Source organism: Sprattus sprattus, assembly GCF_963457725.1.
Source record: "Sprattus sprattus genome assembly, chromosome: 2".
NCBI lineage: Eukaryota > Metazoa > Chordata > Actinopteri > Clupeiformes > Clupeidae > Sprattus > Sprattus sprattus.
Window position 1 is genome coordinate 17,335,179 of NC_137921.1, and position 23,325 is coordinate 17,358,503.

General features: G+C 43.9%; 1 protein-coding gene across 2 annotated transcripts; it reads right to left on the reverse strand.

The window, feature by feature from the left end:
- Nucleotides 1–2,480: 2,480 nt before the first annotated feature.
- mideasa (mitotic deacetylase associated SANT domain protein a) lies at nucleotides 2,481–23,082 on the reverse strand. 2 transcript variants are annotated; one of them, XM_080833495.1, is made up of 13 exons: nucleotides 22,594–23,082; nucleotides 19,750–21,274; nucleotides 13,046–13,279; nucleotides 12,300–12,627; nucleotides 11,488–11,554; nucleotides 10,782–10,924; nucleotides 9,400–9,503; nucleotides 8,662–8,737; nucleotides 8,240–8,328; nucleotides 6,633–6,689; nucleotides 5,219–5,341; nucleotides 4,541–4,740; nucleotides 2,481–4,167 (listed from the first exon to the last, which is right to left on the reverse strand). In XM_080833495.1, the coding sequence occupies exons 2-13, from the start codon at nucleotides 21,232–21,234 to the stop codon at nucleotides 3,843–3,845; spliced, it is 3,231 nt and encodes a 1,076-aa protein (XP_080689621.1). In that variant the 5' UTR covers nucleotides 21,235–21,274; nucleotides 22,594–23,082; the 3' UTR covers nucleotides 2,481–3,842. The 2 variants fall into 2 exon arrangements, with proteins under 2 accessions (XP_080689621.1, XP_080689620.1); XM_080833494.1 differs by having other exon boundaries at nucleotides 6,567–6,689.
- Nucleotides 23,083–23,325: the final 243 nt, after the last annotated feature.

Here is a 23,325-nt window from a genome sequence, read left to right on the forward strand (position 1 = left end):
ATAATCCATTAGCGTTTAGCATTTTAAACAGCCATCTAAGTTGACATTGACTCAGGTGCTGTTTGGTTCAGGGTCATCTACATTTGTCCTGGGTAATTGAACCTCTAGAAGGCCATGGACTTCCATTAGGTTCCCATCAGTCTATCTACTGAACACTTCAACCCCAAGATGTTTTCCCCCAGCATGCTTTTATTCCTCCTTCAATCATCTGTTGCCCCCATCTCTAAGATGCATGCTACCTCCCTTTAATGGAGGGACATTAGCATCCCACAGCCTGCCAGTGATGACACTCGATCCCCACTTAGCCCTTGCTGTCTTTGCTTGAGTCCCAGGCAGACATGTGCTTGCAGACTCCCTGTGGGAGCACTCAAACACTCTATTCCCTGCTCCAATCCATCTTGTCAGTAAGGGTCCATTATAAAGCCAGCAACGGCCGTGTTGAGTGAAGACGCCTCATTTGGAGGCTAAGGGTACAGAATAATGCTGAATAAGGGACAACCACCGGGATGATAGACGCAGTCAATATGCTAGTCAGAGTCAGTATGCTAAAGCTAGTGTGAAGCCTGCAGTTGATCCAGAGACGGTCCTTTAAGCTCCAGGGATGAGTCCTAGTCCTGTGGTTGATACAGAGACGGTCCTTTAAGCTCCAGGGATGAGTCCTAGTCCTGTGGTTGATACAGAGACGGTCCTTTAAGCTCCAGGGATGAGTCCTAGTCCTGTGGTTGATCCAGAGAAGGTCCTTTAAGCTCCAGGGATGAGTCCTAGTCCTGTGGTTGATACAGAGACGGTCCTTTAAGCTCCAGGGATGAGTCCTAGTCCTGTGGTTGATCCAGAGAAGGTCCTTTAAGCTCCAGGGATGAGTCCTAGTCCTGTGATTGATCCAGAGAAGGTCCTTTAAGCTCCAGGGATGAGTCCTAGTCCTGTGGTTGATCCAGAGAAGGTCCTTTAAGCTCCAGGGATGAGTCCTAGTCCTGTGGTTGATCCAGAGAAGGTCCTTTAAGCTCCAGGGATGAGTCCTAGTCCTGTGGTTGATCCAGAGAAGGTCCTTTAAGCTCCAGGGATGAGTCCTAGTCCTGTGGTTGATCCTGACACGGCCCCTCAATCTCCAGGGATGAGTCCTAGTCCTGGGATTGGGGGAGCCTGTGTGGACATAAAGATTGAATTATGATATCAGAACTGAGGTTGGGGGTGGTGTGTGAAACAAAATCTGCAGCATAACAAACATCATGCCCTACTGTCTAGGGTGACCAGACGTCCTCTTTAACCTGGACATGTCCTCTTTTCGAGACCTAAAAAAGGCGTCCGGCAGGGATTCCAAAATTGTCTGGGATTTTGCCTTATTCGAATATTTGGTTGAAGATGTCAAAATGTCATTGCAGGGGAGGGGCGGGGTCAGCTGCATGTGAAAAATATGTCAAAACTTTGTCACAGGGGGGGAGGGGGCGGGGTCATGTGTATGCTTTACACTACCACGCCCCCTCCCCTGCGACAAGTGTCCTCTTTTTCACAAACTCAAATATGGTCTCCCTACTACTGTCAGACATGAGATGACACGCAGCATGTGCTCTAAACTACATGCGCTAAGGAAGCAGTCTGGCATTTTTTTGCGCTCAAATATCTGAGTGGTTGCTGGCACAACTGGGGTAGACTTGGCAAGGACTCTCCCCGCCTCCAACCTCCCACCACCGTCTCCTCACTGCGGCAATGGACCCAGAAAGTGGATCTGTCAGTGCAAAGAGTGCCAGTGATTAGTAGTAAAATGCAGTGCTGTTTTTAATGCCCATAATCTACCCCTTGCCTCACAATTACCAAAAGTGCTTTGCTGTCAAGGTGGTGTCAGTGCCAGGGATGTGTAAGCAGTTTAGAAGAACACCTACCCACCCACTGTCTCCCACAAGTTTTTACAGGACAAAATATATATATATATATATATATATATATATATATATATATTTATATATATATAAGCCCAGAGAGGGCTAGGGCGCAGTTTTGCAACAACCCCTCTCCTTAGGTTTATGGATTGTGGCCACATGCTCTCTATAAAACAAACGTTTTAAAGACTGCAAAATATGACAGCGTCGATGTCATTATGAGGCCCTTGTTTAGACCTGCAATCAGTTCCATGAGAGTTTCTCTCATGTTAGTGCATATCTGCCAAATACCTGCTGCTACAATTCAGTTCATAGGACAAAATTACAGTTCTGTCGCCCCCTACTGGTCATTTCAAGTGTAAATCAGTTTCAGAGGAAACAAGAGTTGACAGCTATGACATGCTAAGCAGGACTAACAACTCAGTGTCACCCCTACGCCTCCACCCCAGATCAGATCAGATTCAGTCACATAATGTTATGACCTGTACCTATATGGAAAGGAACAAATCTAAATGAAACCTTATTCAGTGTAAACTTTGACAGAAGTCCATTAGAGACACTAATGTTCATGTTGATGACTGAGCCTTGAAGACACAAGAACACTAGTGTAGATAATGACTTTTAATCAAAATGCACAACACTATCCAAGAAGCAGTTCTTTGTTGATTATACAAGCGATTAATAGCATTTGTTTTTCTTAAAAAAAAAAAAAAAAGAAACAGAAAAAAGTCAATTTGATCTCACGCCCTCTGACAATATAGAGGATGTTAAAATATATCAATTTACACCATATATACAATTCATAGTCAAAAACACATTCATTTCAAGGTCCCTTAATCATATAGAATAAGCATATATTTTTTTTTTAGAGTTTAAAAACTGTTAAATATGAATCTAACCATGTGCACAAAGAGTTGGTGTTTCTTTTTTTTTTTTTAGTTCAAACTAAGAATAAAAAACGAAAAACACTCAACAGTTGCTTTGACGATATCGGACATTGTTATGTTCCTGAGGACATGCAAACACACACACACAAGCACACACACACGTGAACACTTTCAGTACCAGCACATTCTTCCTTAACTCTCTAACGAGCTAAAATTCATTGCATCATTTCATCTGTCAATAACAGTGAACAGTTAAATGAACAAACTCAAATGCCCCTAGATATCAGAACAACTTTGGCAGTCTCGTTTGGACGAAGGAAACATGCTGAGGCCCTAACCTCATCAAACAACAACAGCAACAACAAACAAACAAAACAAAAACAAAAACACCAAAAAAATAACCACCAAACAACTCAAAACAACAGGAAGACTGAAAGCAGATCTCAACCGGCCTCCAAAGTACTCTACAAGACAATGTGTAGAGTATCTGGACGTGTGTAAACAGACGTGCTATATATGGTGACTCCTCAAATTAAACATGTGAACAGCAGAAAGTCAGTTTAACCCGTTTGTTTGAATCCTATGGAGTGCAGACAAACAAAAAACAGAAACGATACCAAATAGAGATTGTCTAGTAAAATAAAAACAACAACAACAACAACAACAAAAAAACATACATATAAAATAGACAAGGCACACAGTTTGGTGGCTAGTACTGTCGGAGTACAAAAGTCCTTGATATTTATTGTCTCATTCAATATGACTTTCTGTTCAGTGATGTGAAGGCTACAGACTGAAAGGCAAAGATGGTCTGCAATTGGGCTTCAAAGGCGAACAAGAGGGACAGATGTATCCCCAGTCCTATGAGCCCTTGTTGGGTAGAGCCTTATGGGCAAGTGAGTTTCACCAACCCCATCCTGAAGTCCAAGTCAGTGCTCATGGGCAGTTTTAAAAGGCAGAGAGATGGGGTGAGAGGGAATATCAGTGAAGGTCTGGCTGTCTTACTCGGTCCTTTGCTTCCTCTGCATTCATTTTTTTTTATCCTCTCTGTGTGCCCTGTCTCTTCTCGCCTCTTCCTCCCTCATTGCCAGTCTTCATCATTCTCATCCTCAGCCGTCTCTGACGACTCCCCAGCGCTGCTGTTGTCCACCTGCTCCCTCCTCCTTCCTCTCCTCTCCCCTTTCTCCTCGTCGTCCTCAGCCTCATCTTCCTCCCCTTCTCCATTCTGTGCCGCTACCGCTGCCGCTGCCTCGCCTGCCCGTTTACGTGCCAACTCTGCCGCTGCCAAAGCTGCTGCTGCGGCGGCACGCTCCTCTTCCTCGCGTAGGCGCAGGGCTGCTGCCTTTTTCTCCTGCTCAGAGTGGCTTTTCATGTGGGCACTGCGGCTCTTCACCTTGTAAAAGATCCTGAGGGTCAAAGGGCAAATGACAGAAGTCAGTGTGTGAAATAGTCATTTGGCTCGGCACCAAATGACTTACTACTAGCCACAAAAAATATTTTCGAAACCAATTACACACCACTTTTATACTGAGGTGGTTGTCATGGCATTTGTTCCAAAACATGCAGTATGGGCCAGTGAGTGCTCTTTGTGTCTGTGCATTATGGACAATACTAATTTAATGTGGCGCTATACATCTAGAGCTTTCTTTCTTTGACTTTACCGCCTGTCTGACACTCACACAAAATATACACAAACCATTACACACATACTAACTGCACATATGTATGTGCGCATGCATGCACACACACACACACACACACACACACACACACACACACCTGCCGCATTTTTTACAGGGGAACTCTCCCTCCGGTTCCTGCGAAGGCTTTGCAGGCGGTTTACTCTTCTTCCCTGTAGGTTCCGAGCGAGGCTTCCTGGGCACACTGCTGGGTGGAGCCTGAGGGGGTGGTGCTGATGGTGGCCTCTCCTCCCCCTGCCTGTCATCCCTCTCCAACTTTATCACAGACTCTGCCCCCATCTACAGTTACCAGGGGACATGAATCACAGCTCATTCAGTTATGTCATATGAATTACACTCATGACTATACCAGAGCTTCAAACACAGCTGGGGTTGGTTTTGGGATATGCAGCTGGATATGAGCTCTTTGTTATACTGGTCACTTACTTAATAAATGTACAACATGTAAAACATATTGTGGCGAACATTTTCAGAGGGAATTTGAGTGAATAAGTAAAACATTACTATGAGACTGTATAGTGGCATTCTATGACTTTTTAACTTAAACTGAATAAGAAGGAAGCTCAGATCATTAACGATCCTCTTGCATTGGCAAGTCCAAGCCCTTATAAATTGTTGACATTTCAAATATAAATATAGCTTCTCTATGTCAGCACGAAATATTCAACTGCACCACTCACTCTAAAAAATACGATCATGCTGTGGGGACCTAAAGTCTGTCAGCTTAAAATCTGACAATTATTATTATGTCACTCACGTTGACATAGTTATGGAGGTTCTGAGTCCCTTTATGTTGCCCCGACTCTCCTGTCAGCTCATGTGACTCATGCCAGGTCTTGCTGTCCTGAGCTTCCTCGGCAGCATGACATCTGGGGATGTTCTGTGTTGACAGACGAGGGACAAGCAATGGACAAAATAAAACACAAGAAACTGTGTGTGTTTAAGGGATGCTCAGTAACCTTGTTCTGGGGACAGTGCTAATTATTTATGTATGTGGTTATCATTATTCTCAGATATAGTTCAGCAGTGCATTTCATTTTTACATAATTTCAACATTCCCTTGACATAACCTTTAAAATGACTTTCACTAATTTAGAGTTTTCACTTTCACTAGAGTTTTAAGAACCAAATGGTGGTGGGCCCTCCTGCAGCATTTCCTTGAACTTAAACAGAGAACTTCACAATGAAGGAACTATTTTTGGCTGGCATATAAACTTGTCAGATATAGAATGCAAGGATTACGAGTAAGTAGAAGTATGCAAGAATGAAAGATCTCGTCCTTGTGCGTTAAGGAAAACATTTCAGGGAGGACAAGATACTCGATAAGCTACTTATCTGTATTCTTCTAGTCAACACAACTGCTTGAATCCCCTCCACTACATTCTATTTATCATAAAGGCAATGCTGTCTAGTGTATACATTCAATTATTTTACCAAAACACCTACGTGCCAAACTTTATTAGGATTAGGATACTTACATAGTAAATCAATATCAAAACAAAGCTAGTTTTATTCTCAGCCAAGATTCTGCTGCACATAAATACCCAGGGAGCTTCTAATCCATTTAAATCTAATTCCACAAATGAGAAAGTATGTGAAACACAACTTTAAAATAGGTATTGATCCAGACACAGCTGGAAACTAATTGAACAGCATTAAGCAAAAAGAAAGTGCTCAACGCGCCGTAGTGTGGACACGTGCACAGAGTTTTTTTTAGAGCCCACCACAGCCCGTCGGCCAGTGGACTCCCCTGCTCTAAGCTATCTGCACACAGTGGCTCTCACACACACTTGTGTAGTGTATGAACTAATTCAACGTGTGTGCGCGGCGCCCATGGTCGACTGTGGTTCAGTTCTGACTCTTTCAAGGTCCAAAATGAGATCTTAGGAGTCCAAATGAAAGGGAGAGCGTGTGTGTGTGTGTGTGTGTGTGTGTGTCTCATCTTAGCAGACAGTTACGTTTTAAATCATTCAACAGCACATACCATTTAAATTATTCCCACAGTTAGCTGAGACTTAAAAATAAATAAAAATAAAACAAACAATAAGACCCCACAAACAGCTTGTGTAGAAGTGGGGGCGTTTAATGTGAATTTGATTTCTGACCTCTGCGTTACGTTCCTCAGGGTCTGGGGGGCCATATGTGAGAACTCCGCTACGAGTGATTTTCACCTGCTTCTTGTAGGTGTAGTAGAACTCTACACATTGGGCCACTGTTTTCGTCCGCACCTGTGAGGAACACACACACACACACACACACACACACACACACACACACACACACACACACACACACACACACACACACACACACACACACACACACACACACTGAATTAGTACACACATACACAAAATAAAACACATGCACAGATGGCAATGATACACATGCGTAAATCTAAAGGAACCTACAAAAATCTACTCGCACACATACAGATCATTACAATAAGCAAACAGATATATATATATACAGTACTGTGCAAAAGTTTTAGGCAGGTGTGAAAAAATGCTGTAAACTAAGAATGCTTTCAAAAATGGAAGTGTTAACAGTTTATTTTCATCAATTCTTCATAAATTAACAAAATGCAGTGAAGGAACAGAAGAAAATTCTAAATTAAATCAATATTTGGTGTGAACACCCTTTGCCTTCAAAATAGCATCAATTCTTCCAGATACACTTGCGCACAGTTTTTGAAGGAACTCGGCTGGTAAATTGTTCCAAACATCTTGGAGAACTAACCACAGATCTTCTGTGGATGTAGGCTTCCTAAAATTCTCCTGTCTCTTCATGTAAACCCAGACAGACTCGATGATGTAGAGATCAGGGCTCTGTGGGGGTCATACCATCACTTGCAGGACTCTCTGTTCTTCTTTAAGCTGAAGATAGTTGTTAATGACATTGGCTGTATGTTTGGGGTTATGTTCCTGCTGCAGAATACATTTGGTGCCAATCATACGCCTCCCTGATGGTATTGCATGATGGATTAGTATCTGCCTGTATTTCTCAGCATTGAGGACACCATTCATCCTGACCAAATCTCCAACTCCACTTGCAGAAATGCAGCCCCAAACTGGAAAGGAACCTCTTCCATGCTTCCCTGTTGCCTGCAGACACTCATTATTGTACCTCTCTCCAGCCCTTCGGCGAACAAACTGCCTTCTTCTACAGCCAAATATTTCTAATTTTGACTTATCAGTCCAGAGCACCTTCTGCCATGTTTCTGCACCCCAGTTTCTATGTTTTCGTGCTTAGTTCAGTCACTTGGCCTTGTTTCCTTGTCGGGGTAGAGCTTTTTGACTGCAACTCTTCCATGAAGACCACTTCTGGCCAGACTTCCCCGGACAGTAAATGTCTGTACCTGGGTACCACTGGTTTCTGCCAGTTCTGAGCTGATGCCACTGCTTGAAATCTTCCGATTTCGAAGGTAAATAAGCTTGATGTGTTTTTCATCAGCTGCATTGAGTTTCCTTGGCTGACCACTGCGTCTACGATCCTCAACGTCTTCTTCAAAAGAGCTTGAACTGCACATTTTGAAACCCCTGTCTGCTTTGAAATCTTTGTCTGGGAGAGACCCTGCTGATGCAGTATAACTACGTTGTGTCTTGTTGCTGTGCTCAGTCTTATCATGTAAATGGATACAAAATAAACATTTATTGTTTACATTTTTCAAAGCATTCTTAGTTCATAGCATTTTTTCACACCTGCCTAAAACTTTTGCACAGTACTGTATATATATATATATATAATGAGAACAAACAGTTAATAGCTGTCTACTAACCACTTTCTGCACCATGAAGAAGTCCTTCCTGTAGGCTGAAATGCCCTTATTGAAGTAGCGCTTCTCCTCCTGACTCCAGCTACCTGAGCCTGGGGACAGATGTGGACACATATTATGGAGATGTCTGTTTGTCTCTGTGTGTGTGTGTATGTATGTGTATGTATGTGTGTGTGGGTGTGTGGGTGTGTATGTGTGAGTCTCTGTGTGTGTGTGTGTGTGCCTGCAAGCAAATACACCAATGTTTATACACCAAAAATTATAATTCAATACTAAATACAATCCCATATGCTTCACCAAAAGGAGTCGTTAATTGTGACTAGCACTACATACTGTACTGATGTGGCAGATTAAGAAACTACTCCAGTGTCGTGACCTGTGACCTGTCCCTACCCAGCCTGTAGGAATGTGGTGCGAACCCTCACCTGAGTAGTGGTAGTCTGCTAAAGGATGGCCTTCAGGAAACATGGGGCACTTCAGCAACAGCATGGCAAGTGTTTCCTGAGGGAAAGGCACAACAGCAACGATGATGATGATGATGGTGGTGGTGGTGGTGGTGGTGGTGGTGGTGGTAACAAAACTCACTGGTCACTGACAAACAAGTGTATGTGGTCACAATAACCACTATGGGTTGCTTTACTTTTCATACCTTCATGCCAGAATAAGACGTTTACAATAAAATGAGTGACTAATGTCCCCTCTACTCTGTAATGAGCCTGCATTACTTGCACTGTCAGCTGCTAAGGAGGACAGCATAAACAAATGTACTGAACAGTACGTAAACTGCTGAACATAAGACACTCTGTTACAGAGGAAAGACAAACATTGCTGACAAGGTAACTGAACAAGGAAGTTTGTCTTCTATGGAACCACATGGATGGTCTTGTAAATCACTCTGTGTGTGAGGTCATATGCAAAATGACTAAAGGCTGAAGTCCCTTGAAAACCAGTCTGCTGCATGGGAAAGCACCTTCACTAACTGATGTATGTATGACCTGAGTCAGAGAGATCAAATGAATGTATGTGTGTGTGTGTGTGTGTGTGTGTGTGTGTATGGGTGTGAAAGAGAGAGTGTATGTGAGAAACAGAGAGAAACAGAGAGAAATAAACAGGAAGTAACAAAAAAGAAAAGAAGAAACTGCAGGGCAGTGGGGTCTGCTCACCATGACATCACCCCGACACTCATGCAGGCAGTGCAGTGCCAGCTCCTGATTGGTCCCTCCTCCTTTCAGCACGCTGGAGCAGGCCAAGCTCATCAGGTCGTCCACTAGAGAGCAGAAGAGAGCAGGTTTCTGTGTGTTCGTGTGTCTATGCTTGCATGAATAGGTTTAAGAAAACAAACAATGCTCCATCAGATCCGTACAGAGCCAGGACAGATGGTCATGAGGCACTTCCATTGCTGCTCATCAACTTCCACTGTTATTGTTACTGTATATATTATTGTTACTGGCTCAGGGGGAAGTTTTTGCTTGGATTAAACCAAATGCCTGTTGGCTGCTGCTGCCATCCCTATGCAGTGCACCACTCTCGCCTCCCACCTAGCAATGTGCAGCTCAAAAGCCGAGTGAAGGCCAGAGCCTACTGGCTTACCAAAGCTATGGCTGAAACTTTTAGCATGTACATGCACTGGAGATTCCAGGAAGTCTTGTAATGTGCATGTTAATCTTTTACAGGGCAATAATGTTCGAAAGAAGGTTGTAAATAACAAAGGCTCCCAACTTGTGAAGGGCTTTAAACACCTAAGAAAAGGGTCTTGGACTTCACAGGAGTTTGATTAGACAGGAAGATTGCATGTAATGTAAATAGTTTATTTCTTCTCTAGAATATTTTGTAAAAGTTGCCTTATCTGATATACTTGATTGAACATTAAAAAATATTATACTTTAAAAAATGTTTTTGTTATTAATGTATTTATTAATTTAAACGCTTTTCTTTTTACCTCAGAACGCACTTTCACAGACATGGATTTTAAAATAACTTTCTGAACCATTGATTCAAATAGAACCAAACTTCTAGACTTTAAACTCTGAATTAAAATGATTTTATCTCCAGATGAAAGGTAAGTGCTACTTCAGGGTAATATTGAATCCTAAATGTTATCTTACAAGGTTTTTTCATGCCTTAACAGTTTTTCTACTTTTATTTTAACCTGATCAATAACTACTAGCAATAAAAAACAGGAGTGGCTCATAATCTCTTTGGCCGTTGAAATACAATTTTGATTGATGCAACAAACGATTCACAACGTTTTAAGGTTTATGCCATAACATCTGGTCACAATTTTTTGACCTCAAAAGTAATTCATTTTGAAATATTAGATTTTTCTAATCCTTTGGTCATTTCCAAGTTTAAGACACATCCTCAGTCCTCTTAACCCCAATCCTGAACAGCACAATAAAAATGTCATGCAGAACTCCTTAATCAAAAGCAGCACTCTGATTTGGGCCTAAGAAACAATCACTAGAGTTTAAGGTCTATTCCCCCACTTACACGTTGCCTGACCTTACAGTTACTTTGAGGGTCACGACGTTGACCTCAGTCTCACCTTGTTCGTCTTGGTCCCGGCTGGATGGGGATACCTGGAGTGGGACCCACAGCAGATTGGCCTTGTGCGGGTCCTGGTGGGCCCTGGAGCGATCCTGGATTTCTGGAATCTCTGCCTGATACTTAAGGCCAATATTGATGCGCCTAAGAGAGAGATAGAGAGAGAGTGTAGGTGTGTGTGTGTGTTAGTGTGTATGTGTCCGTGAGTGCGTGTTTTGGAGGATGAGTAAGGGTTTCAGTGTCCATGTGTGCCAGTGTTGAGATAAGGTAACCAGGCAAGACAGAATGAAAGAGAAAGATGTTTACAATAAATCAGACAAATATTCACAATTTTATGAGATAGAAGTATTGTGTGAGATAGAAATCAACATAACCGATTTAGTCTGAGAAACACGGCAAGAGGAAGTGTGTGTGTGTGTGTGTCAATCTGTGGAGTGAGTGGAGAGTGTGTAATAGCCAGAGAGAGAGCTGTGGAAAGTCAGAGTGAGTCACCATGCTTCACATGTGTAGTTGTGCTACATTAAAACCTGATGCTGCCTCCTCTTTTGCTTAAGGGGTAGGGTAGGGTAGGGTTGTGGGGCAGTAAAAGCTGCTGACAGTTGTTCAAGGGCCCTGTGTTTGTCTCTGTGTTTATGTATGTGTTTTATGTGTGAGGGGGTGAGGGGGGGGGGGGGGGGGGGTTGAGGACCGTTGTTGTTGTTACTTACGGCTCTAGGCTGACAGGTGTGGCCTCTCCGAATGGGGGGAGCACAGGGGGGGTGATGTCTGAACTGCCTGAAATACAGCCAGAGCAGAGAGAGGGGGAGAGAGAGGGGAATAGGGTCAGAGAGGGGGAGATAGAGAAAAAGAGTGAGAGAAGGAGGTAGAGAGAGAGAGGGAGAGGGAGAGGAAGAAGGTCAGAGAGAGAGAAAGAGAGAGAGAGACAGAGACAGAGACAGAGGGAGAGGAAGAAGGTCAGAGAAGGAGACAGGGAGAGAGAGAGAGAGTTCAGTGAAGATAAGATTCATGTGACTGGTATCTGTCTGTGAGCAGCCTCTGACCCAGTCTGTGCCCTGGGGATTAACGTCCAGCAGACGCACACTGACACATCTAGCAGACAGAGAGACAGGCAAATCCAGGCAGGGGGAAACAAACACACTGATAAATAAACTGAAAGACAGGGAGGACATTGGAGAAGTGGAGATATGGGAAAGACAACAGTTCTGCCAGGAGAGAAAGACAGACAGACCCAGAGATGAAAGAGAGACAGGGTGCAAACTCCAAAGCATACAAAGCCTATAGCTTTATAAAAAGGACAGGTAGTCAGGAGGAGAACAAAAAAAAAAAAGCACACGTAGTCTCTCTCTCACACACACACATATACTATGAAAAATAAGGGGAAGAATGTTGTAAGCCAGGGAGATTGAAGTCAAACAAAAACAGAAGGACTGCCTATCCAAAACACACCCACACCCACACACACTTAAGAACAAAGAGGCTAACTGCCACACGAAGAGAGCACCACTAAAACATCACTTACCGGAGCGCAGGAGGCTGCGAGTGGCCGACTTGGGCGTGGCAGGCGGCGGGAGCACTTGCGAGCCGGCTGCCATAGAGGAAAGGAAGGTGGAGAAGTAGAGGCCGGAGCCCTCGCGCACCGGCGACAGGATGGGCGGTGGCGTGTAGGGCGGTAGCGCCAGCGGGTGGTCTGGCAGGCGCACGGGAGAGCGCAGGTGGCTCTGGTAGGGCGTGATGCTGGAGTAGACGGACGGCACGATGAAGTTGCTGACCTTGGGTGGCGGGATGAAGAGAGGCTCTGGCCGCGGGCGCCGCTTCGACTTGGGCCCGTCGTCATCCTTCGCCTCGTTCTGCACAGGAGGGCGGACAAAGAGACAGTGTGGTGAGGCTTTTGTGAGTATGCATGAAAATGAAGACAATGAGAAAGTATATGACTGTAATGGTCACTTCTTTGAGTGATAACGGCACAGAAGTTCTTTCCATTTATTTTTGGAAAATGGGATATCTTAGTTCACCTACTCAGGTTCTACGCATACTTGGAATTCAGAAGATAGCTAAGAAGTGATACATGTTCCAAGAACATTTTGTCAAAGGTTATGGTCAAAGGTTACATTATCAAGGTATTTTTTACCCAACACACTGTACCCAGAAGCCAACTCACCATCTACTTTAATAAAAAAAAAACAGACCAATTTACTCATATTTTATAAGCTTTATCAGATTATATAAGATTGCAAAGCATTGCATTTGCTCCCAATCTCCTCTCACCTGTACGAGGCCGCCAGGCGCTGGGTTCTTCAGTGACCGACGCCGAGCCACAATGACAGAGGGTGTGTGTTTGGTGGGGTAGTGGTGCCCTGCCGTCTCCTGTGCCCGACCGTGGGACCATCCGGGCCCCGTCTCCCCCTGAGCAGGATCCTGATGGACAGGCACCGAGACTGGGATGACCAGCGGCACCATGCCCCCTCCCACACTCTGCCTGCCTGGGGCACCTTCATCTGACTGTGGGGAAGAGATCGGTCTCATCTCAGTGATACAGAATCGCTATGCTACACTGTAACAGTACGGATGCCAGTTAAGCTATTTCTTGTCATAAGAAGGGAGGTGAACAAGCAGAAAGGAAGGGAATGACAAATAGGAAGAGAGGGGGTGATGACCGCACAGAAAAGGGGACAGTGAAAGACAGATGTATGTGAGATAAATAAGTAAGAGCCTGTGACAGAGTGGAGGAACGAAAGTAAGAGAGAGAAGGATTGAGTCGATTGGACAGAAAGAGAGGATGAGAGAGACTGGAGATGAAAGTAGGAGTAGGAGGGTTATGAATTCAATAAAGGAGATGGCCAGTCAATGACATGACCAAAGCACACACACACAAACACACACACACACAAAAATAGGTAATCTGCCACCAGGAAAAAAGTATCTATCTATAAATCCAGGAACTCTGTGTGTCTGTCTGTCTAGGGCGTTCCTCACTGACGGTAGTTCCGTTAGTTATGAGATTTTGCATGTAGCTTACGCATGTCATGAACCTGTGCATCCTTGATTTTGAAGATTTTTGAATTTATAGTTTTCGAGATATTTGTATTTTACCGTTTCCCGTAGGGACTAATGGGTTATCCTCTCCCGTAGCACCGAAATGACGTCACAAATGACGTCACAAACAATATTAGCGGTATTAAAACTATCCTGCCTTCACTCAAAGTTCAGAATAGCGTTAAGGAGGTCCGCATTAAAATTCTTCTTGGTGAACAAATACAGACTTTTGCTCAGGTAATCTTAAGACAGTGATTGATTTTATCTATTCGTTTATATAAGCTTCTTTATATTAAGTTTCAAAGTAATGTCTAGAGTTTCTTTATACTAAGTTTCAAAGTAATGTCTAGAGTTGTCATCTAACAGACAGGGAAAAGTAATCCATCAAAATATTCATAGTGTTGGGATATATTAGTATAGCGTATTTTTACAGTACATTTCCGCACTTATTTGACTTAAACTTGGCAAACTCATTTCGTAAGCATGGTTGAAATGTAACTGTGATTACAGCACTTATTCATGGCATATGCAAAATGCATGAATTTTAGCGATGTGAATTATGTCATAGTCATAGAACAGTCGTCGTCATGGATGTTACCCCAGCTGATGCGTATGGGCCTGGCATGTAACCAACTCTCATTACCATGTAGTAGTATATTGTAGTTTGATGTATTTGTATAAGAGTTAGCTTTCTATTCAACGTTGCCGGTTAGCCTAGACCAGTGACCATGTGTTCATGGCATGCATCTATTGACGCAATGAGAGAGGTTTTACGATGTATTAGTGTCCCGATGTATCTGTTATAATTCCTGTGTACTTTGTTTTCTCATTATTGCAATATTATAAACCTCAGTCTGCATTTACCCTGGCTGGGAGAGGCTGTCATTCCGAAGATACTGTGTGTGATCGCCTTTGCTCTGTGTTCATTAAACCTGTCAGAGTGTATGAATAAACGGCTGGGTGCCAATCAAATCACAACGCAAGAGTGGAGTACTACAACGCTACAAATGGTAGATAATATTGATAAGCCTCCGAGGCTTTCAGATTGTTCATTGCTTTCCCATCTGTTGCTATGGAGTCCACGAAATACGCGCAAATAAACATGAAAAGGAAACATGCATCACAATAATACTTCAGTGTAACCTGTACCTATGTGGAGTGCAAATATGTCTTGCTATTAAACTACCCAACAGCTACACCTACGTCTGTTAACACTACAGAATTCCTACGGGCACTGCACTAGTATATATAAATATATAAAAAAAAAAGATTTCTGCCCGGGGCAGTACACAGGAACCTGCATCAGGCAAAGAAGAGACATGAAACAACAAATGCATGGCAAGCCGACAATCCTTGCACTGATCAAGAAAGAAGAATGCAGTTTAAAATCTGGGCCACACTGATGCCACTCCCCAAGCCCGTAACACCTGCTGCTGGGACGGATCAGGTACATTTTGATCTTTAGCGTCTTTTGTCTTAACATGTCGCACCAGCTCCATCTACAGTACAGGCTAACAAGTACGAGCTATAGTACTTCTTTGCTTGTGTAAAACATGAACGCAAAAGCAAGTTACAGTTTTTCAGTGATCAGTACCTTAGCCTTATTTCTGTAATGACTAGTTTTTAGTCACATTGCACCTGTTTCAACAACTCAGGATGCTACCAACTGCTTTATCAGGCACAAGCAAAGCAAGTTATGGTATTTAAGTGACTAATAGTAAGAACTTGACACTTACTCATCAGCGTAGTTAATTAGACAAAAATATGTACACTGCTGTTAATAGCTTTCTACACAGTTGTGTTATCTATTGAGTGTGTGTTTTTGAAAATAAAAAGAGAATTGCACATTTGACTTAATTTGCATGGTGCACCAGGTTTGTGTCATGTTTTACAGAACGCAGGGGAGTCGGAGGGGAGGAGAGGGGGGCTGCCTTGCAGAGCTGCACGAACAGGGAACAGCCTTGGGAGGTTCCAGGAATGTGGAGGTGTGCAGACTTGCAGCTGCCCGCACACATGTTTACAGAGGCCATAGGCACTCACACACACACAGGCCTGCAGCTGGAGAGGTGTTTCACATGAGCGCAAGGGCAAGGACAAGGACAGAACAGGCATACAGAGGGCAACAGGGACAGGGAAAAGGGACAAAGAAATAGCCTGCACGCAACAGATGGATGGATTGAGGGTTGACAGCCAAATGCACAGACAGAAGAAAACAGAAAAAAGCACCCTCTCCTCTCCTCACAGCGCAGCTCCCTCCTCTCAGTTGCTCTGTTGATATTGTGTTTTCAGTTGCAATGCAATCATTGAAGCTAAGCATTCAGGCCTGGCTAAGGAATGAGTGAAGAAAAAAAGAAGTAGTTTCACTGCTGGGTGTGTCTTCTTGTAATGCAAACACGAGTAAAAATAAAACACTGTCTGTGCACGCCAGTCAGAATGTAGTTCTCATTGTTGCCTAACACCTGCTAATCAACAATGAATTTACCACAGAGAAGTCATGCTACAAAGACTCTTCTATGGTCTGAACCCACCCCAGAGGCCATTAAAGTGCATCGGTAAAGTGTGTGTGTGTGTGTGTGTGTGTGTGTGTGTGTGAGGGAGTGTGCGAATAGGGTCAAAGAAAATACATCTTTAAATCCTATAGAAAATTATTAATAGGTGTGAAAACACTATGAAATTACTCCACTTTTTAGTGTTTGTTGCATTATCAAGTTATTTGTAAAAAGGTTTATACAATATTACTTAGGACACTGGTCACTAAAATGTGCAGCTTCAGTTGTCATTCATATGACGACGATAAAGTCCCTTATTTTGAAATTAAATCAAGTGGCTTCAGGCATCACAAGACCCTCCCTGAGGACTCTCGACCACAGAAACAAGGTCAGTACATCTCTACACTATTTAAAAAATCTCTTGTGAGTTTACTATTAAAAGACATCTCTAGTTCCAAAACAGTAATTTAACACAACACCAAAAATGTAATAATGTTATCATTTTTATTGTTAGATATGTCTGAACCTGCAGGTGCAAGTAAAATGTTCTGCAGTAGAAATTCTGCCATTCAGAAACACAGACTTGTTATCAGCTGTATTTACAATGAAGGTTGATATTAGTTGTATTTCTCACAGATGCTCTAATCTTATAAAGAAAGGTCATATGAAGTCACATGTTCTGCTACTAACTGAAAATGGTAAATGGACTGCATTTATATAGCGCTTTTCTAGTCATAGAGCACTCATAGCGATGTACAGCTGAATGCCTCAGACATCTACCCATTCATACGCCGATGGCAGAGGCTACTTTCCAAGTTGCCAACCTGCACATTGGGAGCAGTTAGGGGGTTCAGTATCTTGCTCAAGGACACTTCGACAGACACAGCTGAAGGAACGTTCTATCTATGCGCCACTCACAGGAATTGTGAGATATATTTTGTAAAGGGTAGCCAGATTCATGTAATTGGCTATAAGAAAGGCTAAACCCTTGCTCATCCATCTCCAGGCTTCTGCAAGGAGAATGATGTGGAACAGCTTTTATTGATTGTTTGTTTACAGGTTCAATTGCATAGTGTGGTAGTTTTCTCCTTCAGGCAGCCATGAGTGTGTAGTGTGTTTTAGAAAGGACTATTGACTAAAATCTTTGATTAAATACACAAGAAACAGTGGTTAACATGTTTGTTGAACGCTATGAGGCTTGGCCGTGGGACCCAAGACACACATTGAAGCTCTGCTCATTCAGAACAGCGTCATTCAGTATAACAGAGACAAGTCATACTGCAGAGCAGCAATATTTACATGAAAATACTATCGGAATGAATCAGTGGACTTTTGTCTTTCAAAGATGCATGTAGAATCATAATTGGTTGAAATCTTTGAAAATAAAGACCAGATAATTTTATATTTTTCTTTTTTGCCTGGTTGAAACACCTTTTTCATCTTTGTCCCAGGGTGTGTATAAAATGTGTGTGGGTATGTGTTTATTTCATGACGACTGCCTGCTTGCTGTCCACAATGCATCTCTTTGATGTCTAGGTCTGCATGTTTCACATGTACAAGTTTATAGACCATGAGGAAGTCTCACAGTGAAACACTGCCTTCCTCTCCGAGGGGGAACAAGACTTTGTGGCCAGCCTACAGGCAGAGTGACACAATAGGTGTTTGGTCAACATGAAGCCATGGCACAATATGCTGCTCTTGTCTCACAGGAAGGGACTTCACTATGCCAGTATGTAATGCCATTCGGGACCACCGAATAAACACCTCCTTCTCACACATGAGAGTTCAATGTTACTCAACCAGTTCGGTTCAGTGTTAGTTTACAATGTTATACTTCTTCTGTGTAAAACCATCAACCGCTCAGATATAGGATCACTGACATAATCAGTGGGCAGAGGGCTTCTGTGAGCTGGTTTTGAATCCTCAAAACCTTTGCTTTGGGTCAATGCACAAAATGTAGTTTGAGCTGAAAAAACACAAACTGGCTTTATTATTAGGTTTCCTCCGGTAGGAGGTAACCTATTGTTATCGTAGGTATTATTATTCACCTGCCATGGGAGTCAATGGCAGCCCATAGAACCATATGGTAACTTTTTGTGAAATTTGGCACACTCATTAAGGACAGTCCCTTCTTCATTCACACCAAGTTTCATGGCTCTCATTACACCACTCTAGCGCCACCAACAGGTCAAAGTTGGACTTTTGTAACACACGCAACTTTTGAACCGTATGACCGATTTTCAAAAATGAGGTACCATTGGATTCCCTGGATCAAGACGAATTAAACCAACCCCATGGTGTCAATTTCCGGTTATAGAGATTTTCCGCTATTTCCGGTTTTATCAAAAACCTTTGAAAGCCTACTCCTCCTACAATTTTTGGCAAATCTTCTTCAAAATCACCAGAGATGATCTTCAGACCTAGCCTCACAAAAGTTACGATTTAGAATTTTGATCGTCACAACCGTTTGTCCGGTACAGCCACTCAAATTCAGCTGAAAAGTCGCCAAACAGGAAGTGAAGTCATATCTTGGCAAATCTTTGTGAAATCAACACCAAACTTGATATGTCACTGGAAGACACTACAACATGTTCCCATGTGCAAATGCAACTTCATATCTTAAAAAATTATTGATATAAAGCAAATTGGATACATTGTTAACGCTAAAATAATGCTTTACACATCAACAGGTCAAAAAGTGATACTCTGATTCAATCACAAGTTCATGTGAAGACACTTGAGAATGTTAAGTACACAAATCTGAAAAAAAGTTGACTATAAGATGAAAAGTGGATTTTTGGTGAATATTTGAAACATGCATGCTTGGCTAATTTCTAGGGTGATTTTCAGTAGGTCTCTCTCTCTGCTCCTCCGCACGTGTGTGCTCCATATTCTCTCTCTCTCTCACACACACTCACACTCACACTCACACTCACACTCACACTCACACACACACTCACACACACACACTCACACACACACACACACACACAGGCTCAGGCTCCTTTGACACGCGCAAGCACACACACACAACATTTAAGGAAATGTAGGGATGACCACACCCCTTCTCACTCTTAGCTTGAAGCCATGGCCCTTGAGGATCTTCAAAGTAATGCATTTGAAATGTAATATCCCATTGGCAAGTCTGCAGCATGGATCTTTCTATACAGTGACAAATTGTCACAAAAATACATTTTTCCCTGGTTCGCAATGTCTGGAGGAGGAAACCGCCATCGCTGCTTGCAGCTATATTTGTCATTGTTTCTATACTTTTGAAAGAAGCATTATTTTTGAGCCTCTGAATGAAAATGCATAAAATATCATTCATTTTGGGGAGTTGGTTGCAAGAAAGATACGGCACCATCTCTGAACAATCTACAAACATGCATACATTCTTCACACAACATACATTCTCCCATCATCTCTACGTTATACAGTTACTCTTACCTTGAGGACTTTTGCAGGAAGCGACTCCATCTCCGACGCCTTCTGGGCAAGCGTCTCCAAGTTGATCTCCTTGGAGGCCCTGCGTCTCCGGGTGCTCTGGATCACCCCTCCAGTCAGCCCCTGGATGCCCTCCCCTCTGTTGTGGGCTCCTGAGGGGTCCCTGCTGGCCTGGTTCCAGGGGACGGAGGATGGCGCTGCTGCTGTGGGCGAGAGCCCATCTTTGGACAGCCGTCTGGAGCGACGGGGGAGAAGTGGCAGCTCCTGGGTTTCCAGGGCAGGCTTGGAAGGGGCACTCAGCTCCGGCATGGCAGGTGGATCTGACAGAGGCTCTTCAAGTCTGGGCTCCAGGGTTTGGGGCTGGTGAAGCTGGGGGGGCGGTGGACTGGCACTGGAGGGCTGGCTGTCGGACTGGTAGGGAAGAGGGTGGGGGTCTAGCTGCTGGGGCTGGGGCTGAGGCTGAGGCTGAGAATGTGGCTGGGCCTGAATAGTCTCCTGCTGGGACGGGTTCTGTTGAGGCGATGTCTGTAAGTGAACTGGTTGTTGTTGCTGTTGTTTTTGATGCTGTTGCAAGTGATGCATTTGATGCAGCTGTTCATGCAGCTGTTGCTGCTGATATATTTGGTGCATTTGTTGTTGCTGTTGCATATGATGCTGCTGCATTTGATGCTGCTGCTGATGTCTTGCCTGTTGTTGTTGGTGATGCTGCATTTGGTGATGCTGCTGCTGGTGGAGCTGACGGTGTTGCTGCTGCTGCTGCTGCTGCTGTTGTTGCTGCATCTGCTGCTGCAACTGCAACAACTGGTGCTGGGATTTGGGCTGCTCGCTGTAAGGCATACCAGGTGCGGCGTTGTTTCCTGGGAAGACCTGGTAGTACGTTGAGGGCACGGGCTGCTTGGTGGCACCGAAAGCCAGCTGAAACGGCTGCAGCATGGAGCCCTGCATGCCAGGACGGATGGTGTGCGGCTGGCACGGCAGCTCGCTAGGCTTGTGACCCTGCTGGAAGGCCTGGAGTTGAGCATGACGCATGGCGGCGGTTGTCGCACGCTGATCCCACTCCAGGCCTCTCGACTGGGCTTGAGCTTGGGCCTGAGCCTGGGCCTCCTTGAAGGCCTCACTGGAGCTCTGAGGCGGCTTCTCTAGGGGCAGCCCGTCTCCATCATGGTTCGGCTTGGGGTACACCATCTGCCCCCGAGCCTCGCTCATGCCTGCCAGGTAAGGGCTAAAGTTCTGCCCCCAGCCAGACATATTAGGAACAGCTTGAGACCAGCCAGGAGCCTGCACAGCGTCCTGGTGCATCCATTTCATAGCGCCACCCTGCGAGAAATGCCCCCGGCCTGGGTGCCCTTTCTCTGGGTTGAAAACAGCAGTGCCCTGGGCCTCTGCGTTGGAAGGGACTCTGGATCCATTGTCATCATGCGCCTGCTCTAACGTAGCGCTTCCCACATTGTAGTACACCTCTCCTGGATGTTGTACAGCTTCTTTCATGGCTTCTCCTTTCCGCTGGCTTGTACTGCAGGTGCTAACACTGTTAAAACATATTTTTGCATTAAAAATAATCAAAGACAATAAAACCTCAAAACACCATATTTCCCAGTTCACTAGCCTAACAGTTTTGTGCTACGTTCGACTGAAGTGATATACATCAAGAAATGGGGAGGGAAGGAGAGAGACATTAGTTATGTAGAAAGAGGTACATTGAACTGCACTGTACCGCTAAGAACACTGCATGCCTCTATCATTGTTCTTAGCTTGACTGTTCTCTCCCTTGTACGTTGCTTTGGACAAAAGCGTCTGCTAAATGACTAAATGTAAATCATTGCATCGAGTCAGAAAGAAAGAGGGTGGTGGGGAGATGGTTGGATACAGACCGCAAGTGCATGGGGAAATTGCAAAAAATCTTTCTAATGTTGGCTCACGGGGCGATTTCTATAACACAAAAATTATATTCTGTCTTCCATGGGTAGAAATGAAAACACTGCATTATCTTTACTTTACTATGAATAGGGAAGCAAGTACCGGCGTGCCACAGTAGAGCTATGCAGCTTAGCGTAGCGCGCAAATCGATACAAAGTTTGAAGGGTTTTTGGTCTACTTCTATAATGACTGCACTGTGGCTTCATTGTCAAAAGAGAGAAAGTGAGAAACGGTTAAGGCAGAAGCATGGAATTAGTCACAACATCCGATTAACAACTTGCGGTATAGGCTATAGCTATCAACAGTTAAACGGGTATCCCACTGCCCAACGGTGATAGTTCAAACTGTAACGTTACAGGCCTGATACTGCGTGACAGCCACGTCAAACTACTGAGTCGGGGGGTACGCTGCTACAGTGTACTTGTACGCAATAAGACGAAAACACGTCAAATAACCACCTAAAAAGATTTCAGCAAGGTAATTATTAGTTTTGTTAACACAGGCCATGGAACAAACGGCACCCAGTAGAGTGTCCCAGCTAGAACAAGGCGTGTACAGTGCCATGTTTGACAACGAGAATTACCGGAAGCGAGGAAAAACAAGCGCTGCTTCATTTCACCCCCCCCCCCCCCCCCCCCCCCCCGAGGACCCCCACCCATACACGAGTACGAAGCGAACTTTTTGTTGCAAAACTAGTAACTTTGCACGGATGTTATTTTGATAATTTAGTGTAAATATGGACCATTTACAGCTACCCATAACAATCCCGATCAAGTACAAACGTGTGGTTACATAATATGATAGCAATGGCTAAATTCGCCAAGGAAGTCACAAAATGTGTGTTAGGTAAACAGATGGTATACAAATAATAGAAGAATGCGCAATGCAATATTATAGCTTGAACAGAGAATCCGATGCAGGTTTACTCACGGTTTCACTATTGCATCGTCTTTCTGAAGTTTTTAAGTTCGGTTGGCTGTGAGCTCGTCCACGGAAATGGTTTTGCTTTCGGACAAAGTCGACTGCATGCATCTCCAGAGCAGGGTCATGCACAAAAATGTCAAACCGATTATCTGTGTTTCTCGAAGTCAAGACGCTGGTATGTTGGAACAGAAATGTTTACGATTTAAGTGATTCGCTGATATCCACGAAAAGTATAGGCAAGTGGATTGTGGCCAGTGTTGCACACTGTCAAGCACAGATTGCACAACTTGGAAAAAAGAGCAACTTTCCCCTCGAAAGTGACGACGACTATGACTACGCACTCACAAGCCAACAACAAGGGCGCGATCGTTCGGGTCAACCTAAAACTGGTCTTGTGTTGCAGTTTGGTCGATCAATCAACGCTACGTATTACAACAACTCATAATCTGCATTTTGCCAGGCTAATCAGTAATATTTACAAATCTTAAAACTGCAAGCAATTCGGACTTTAAGATGTCCTCGAGAATATAGTCTCTGGTTTCAACTGACGCCCTGCAAATCCTCCTGTGAACTAGCCACGCCTATCCTCTTATCCATATTTGGCCCTGGCCATGTGGAATCCGGTAAATTACAACACGCCTTCCTTACGTGCCTGCTGGGGAATTCCTGTTCTCAATGTATTCGCTTGAGAAGTTTCCCCCCATTCAATGGGTGACTATGGGGAATTAGTCCAGGCAA

Bases quoted from the DNA above. Each gene is read 5' to 3' on its own strand.
- mideasa (XM_080833494.1), bottom strand. From the start codon at position 21,234: ATGAAAGAAGCTGTACAACATCCAGGAGAGGTGTACTACAATGTGGGA. The intron at 12,628-13,045 runs GTGAGAGGAGAT...CCTCCTGTGCAG, and splicing joins CGCCTGGCGGCCTCGTACAG to AACGAGGCGAAGGATGACGA. The intron at 9,504-10,781 runs GTGAGACTGAGG...TCTGCTCTCTAG, and splicing joins CCGGGACCAAGACGAACAAG to TGGACGACCTGATGAGCTTG.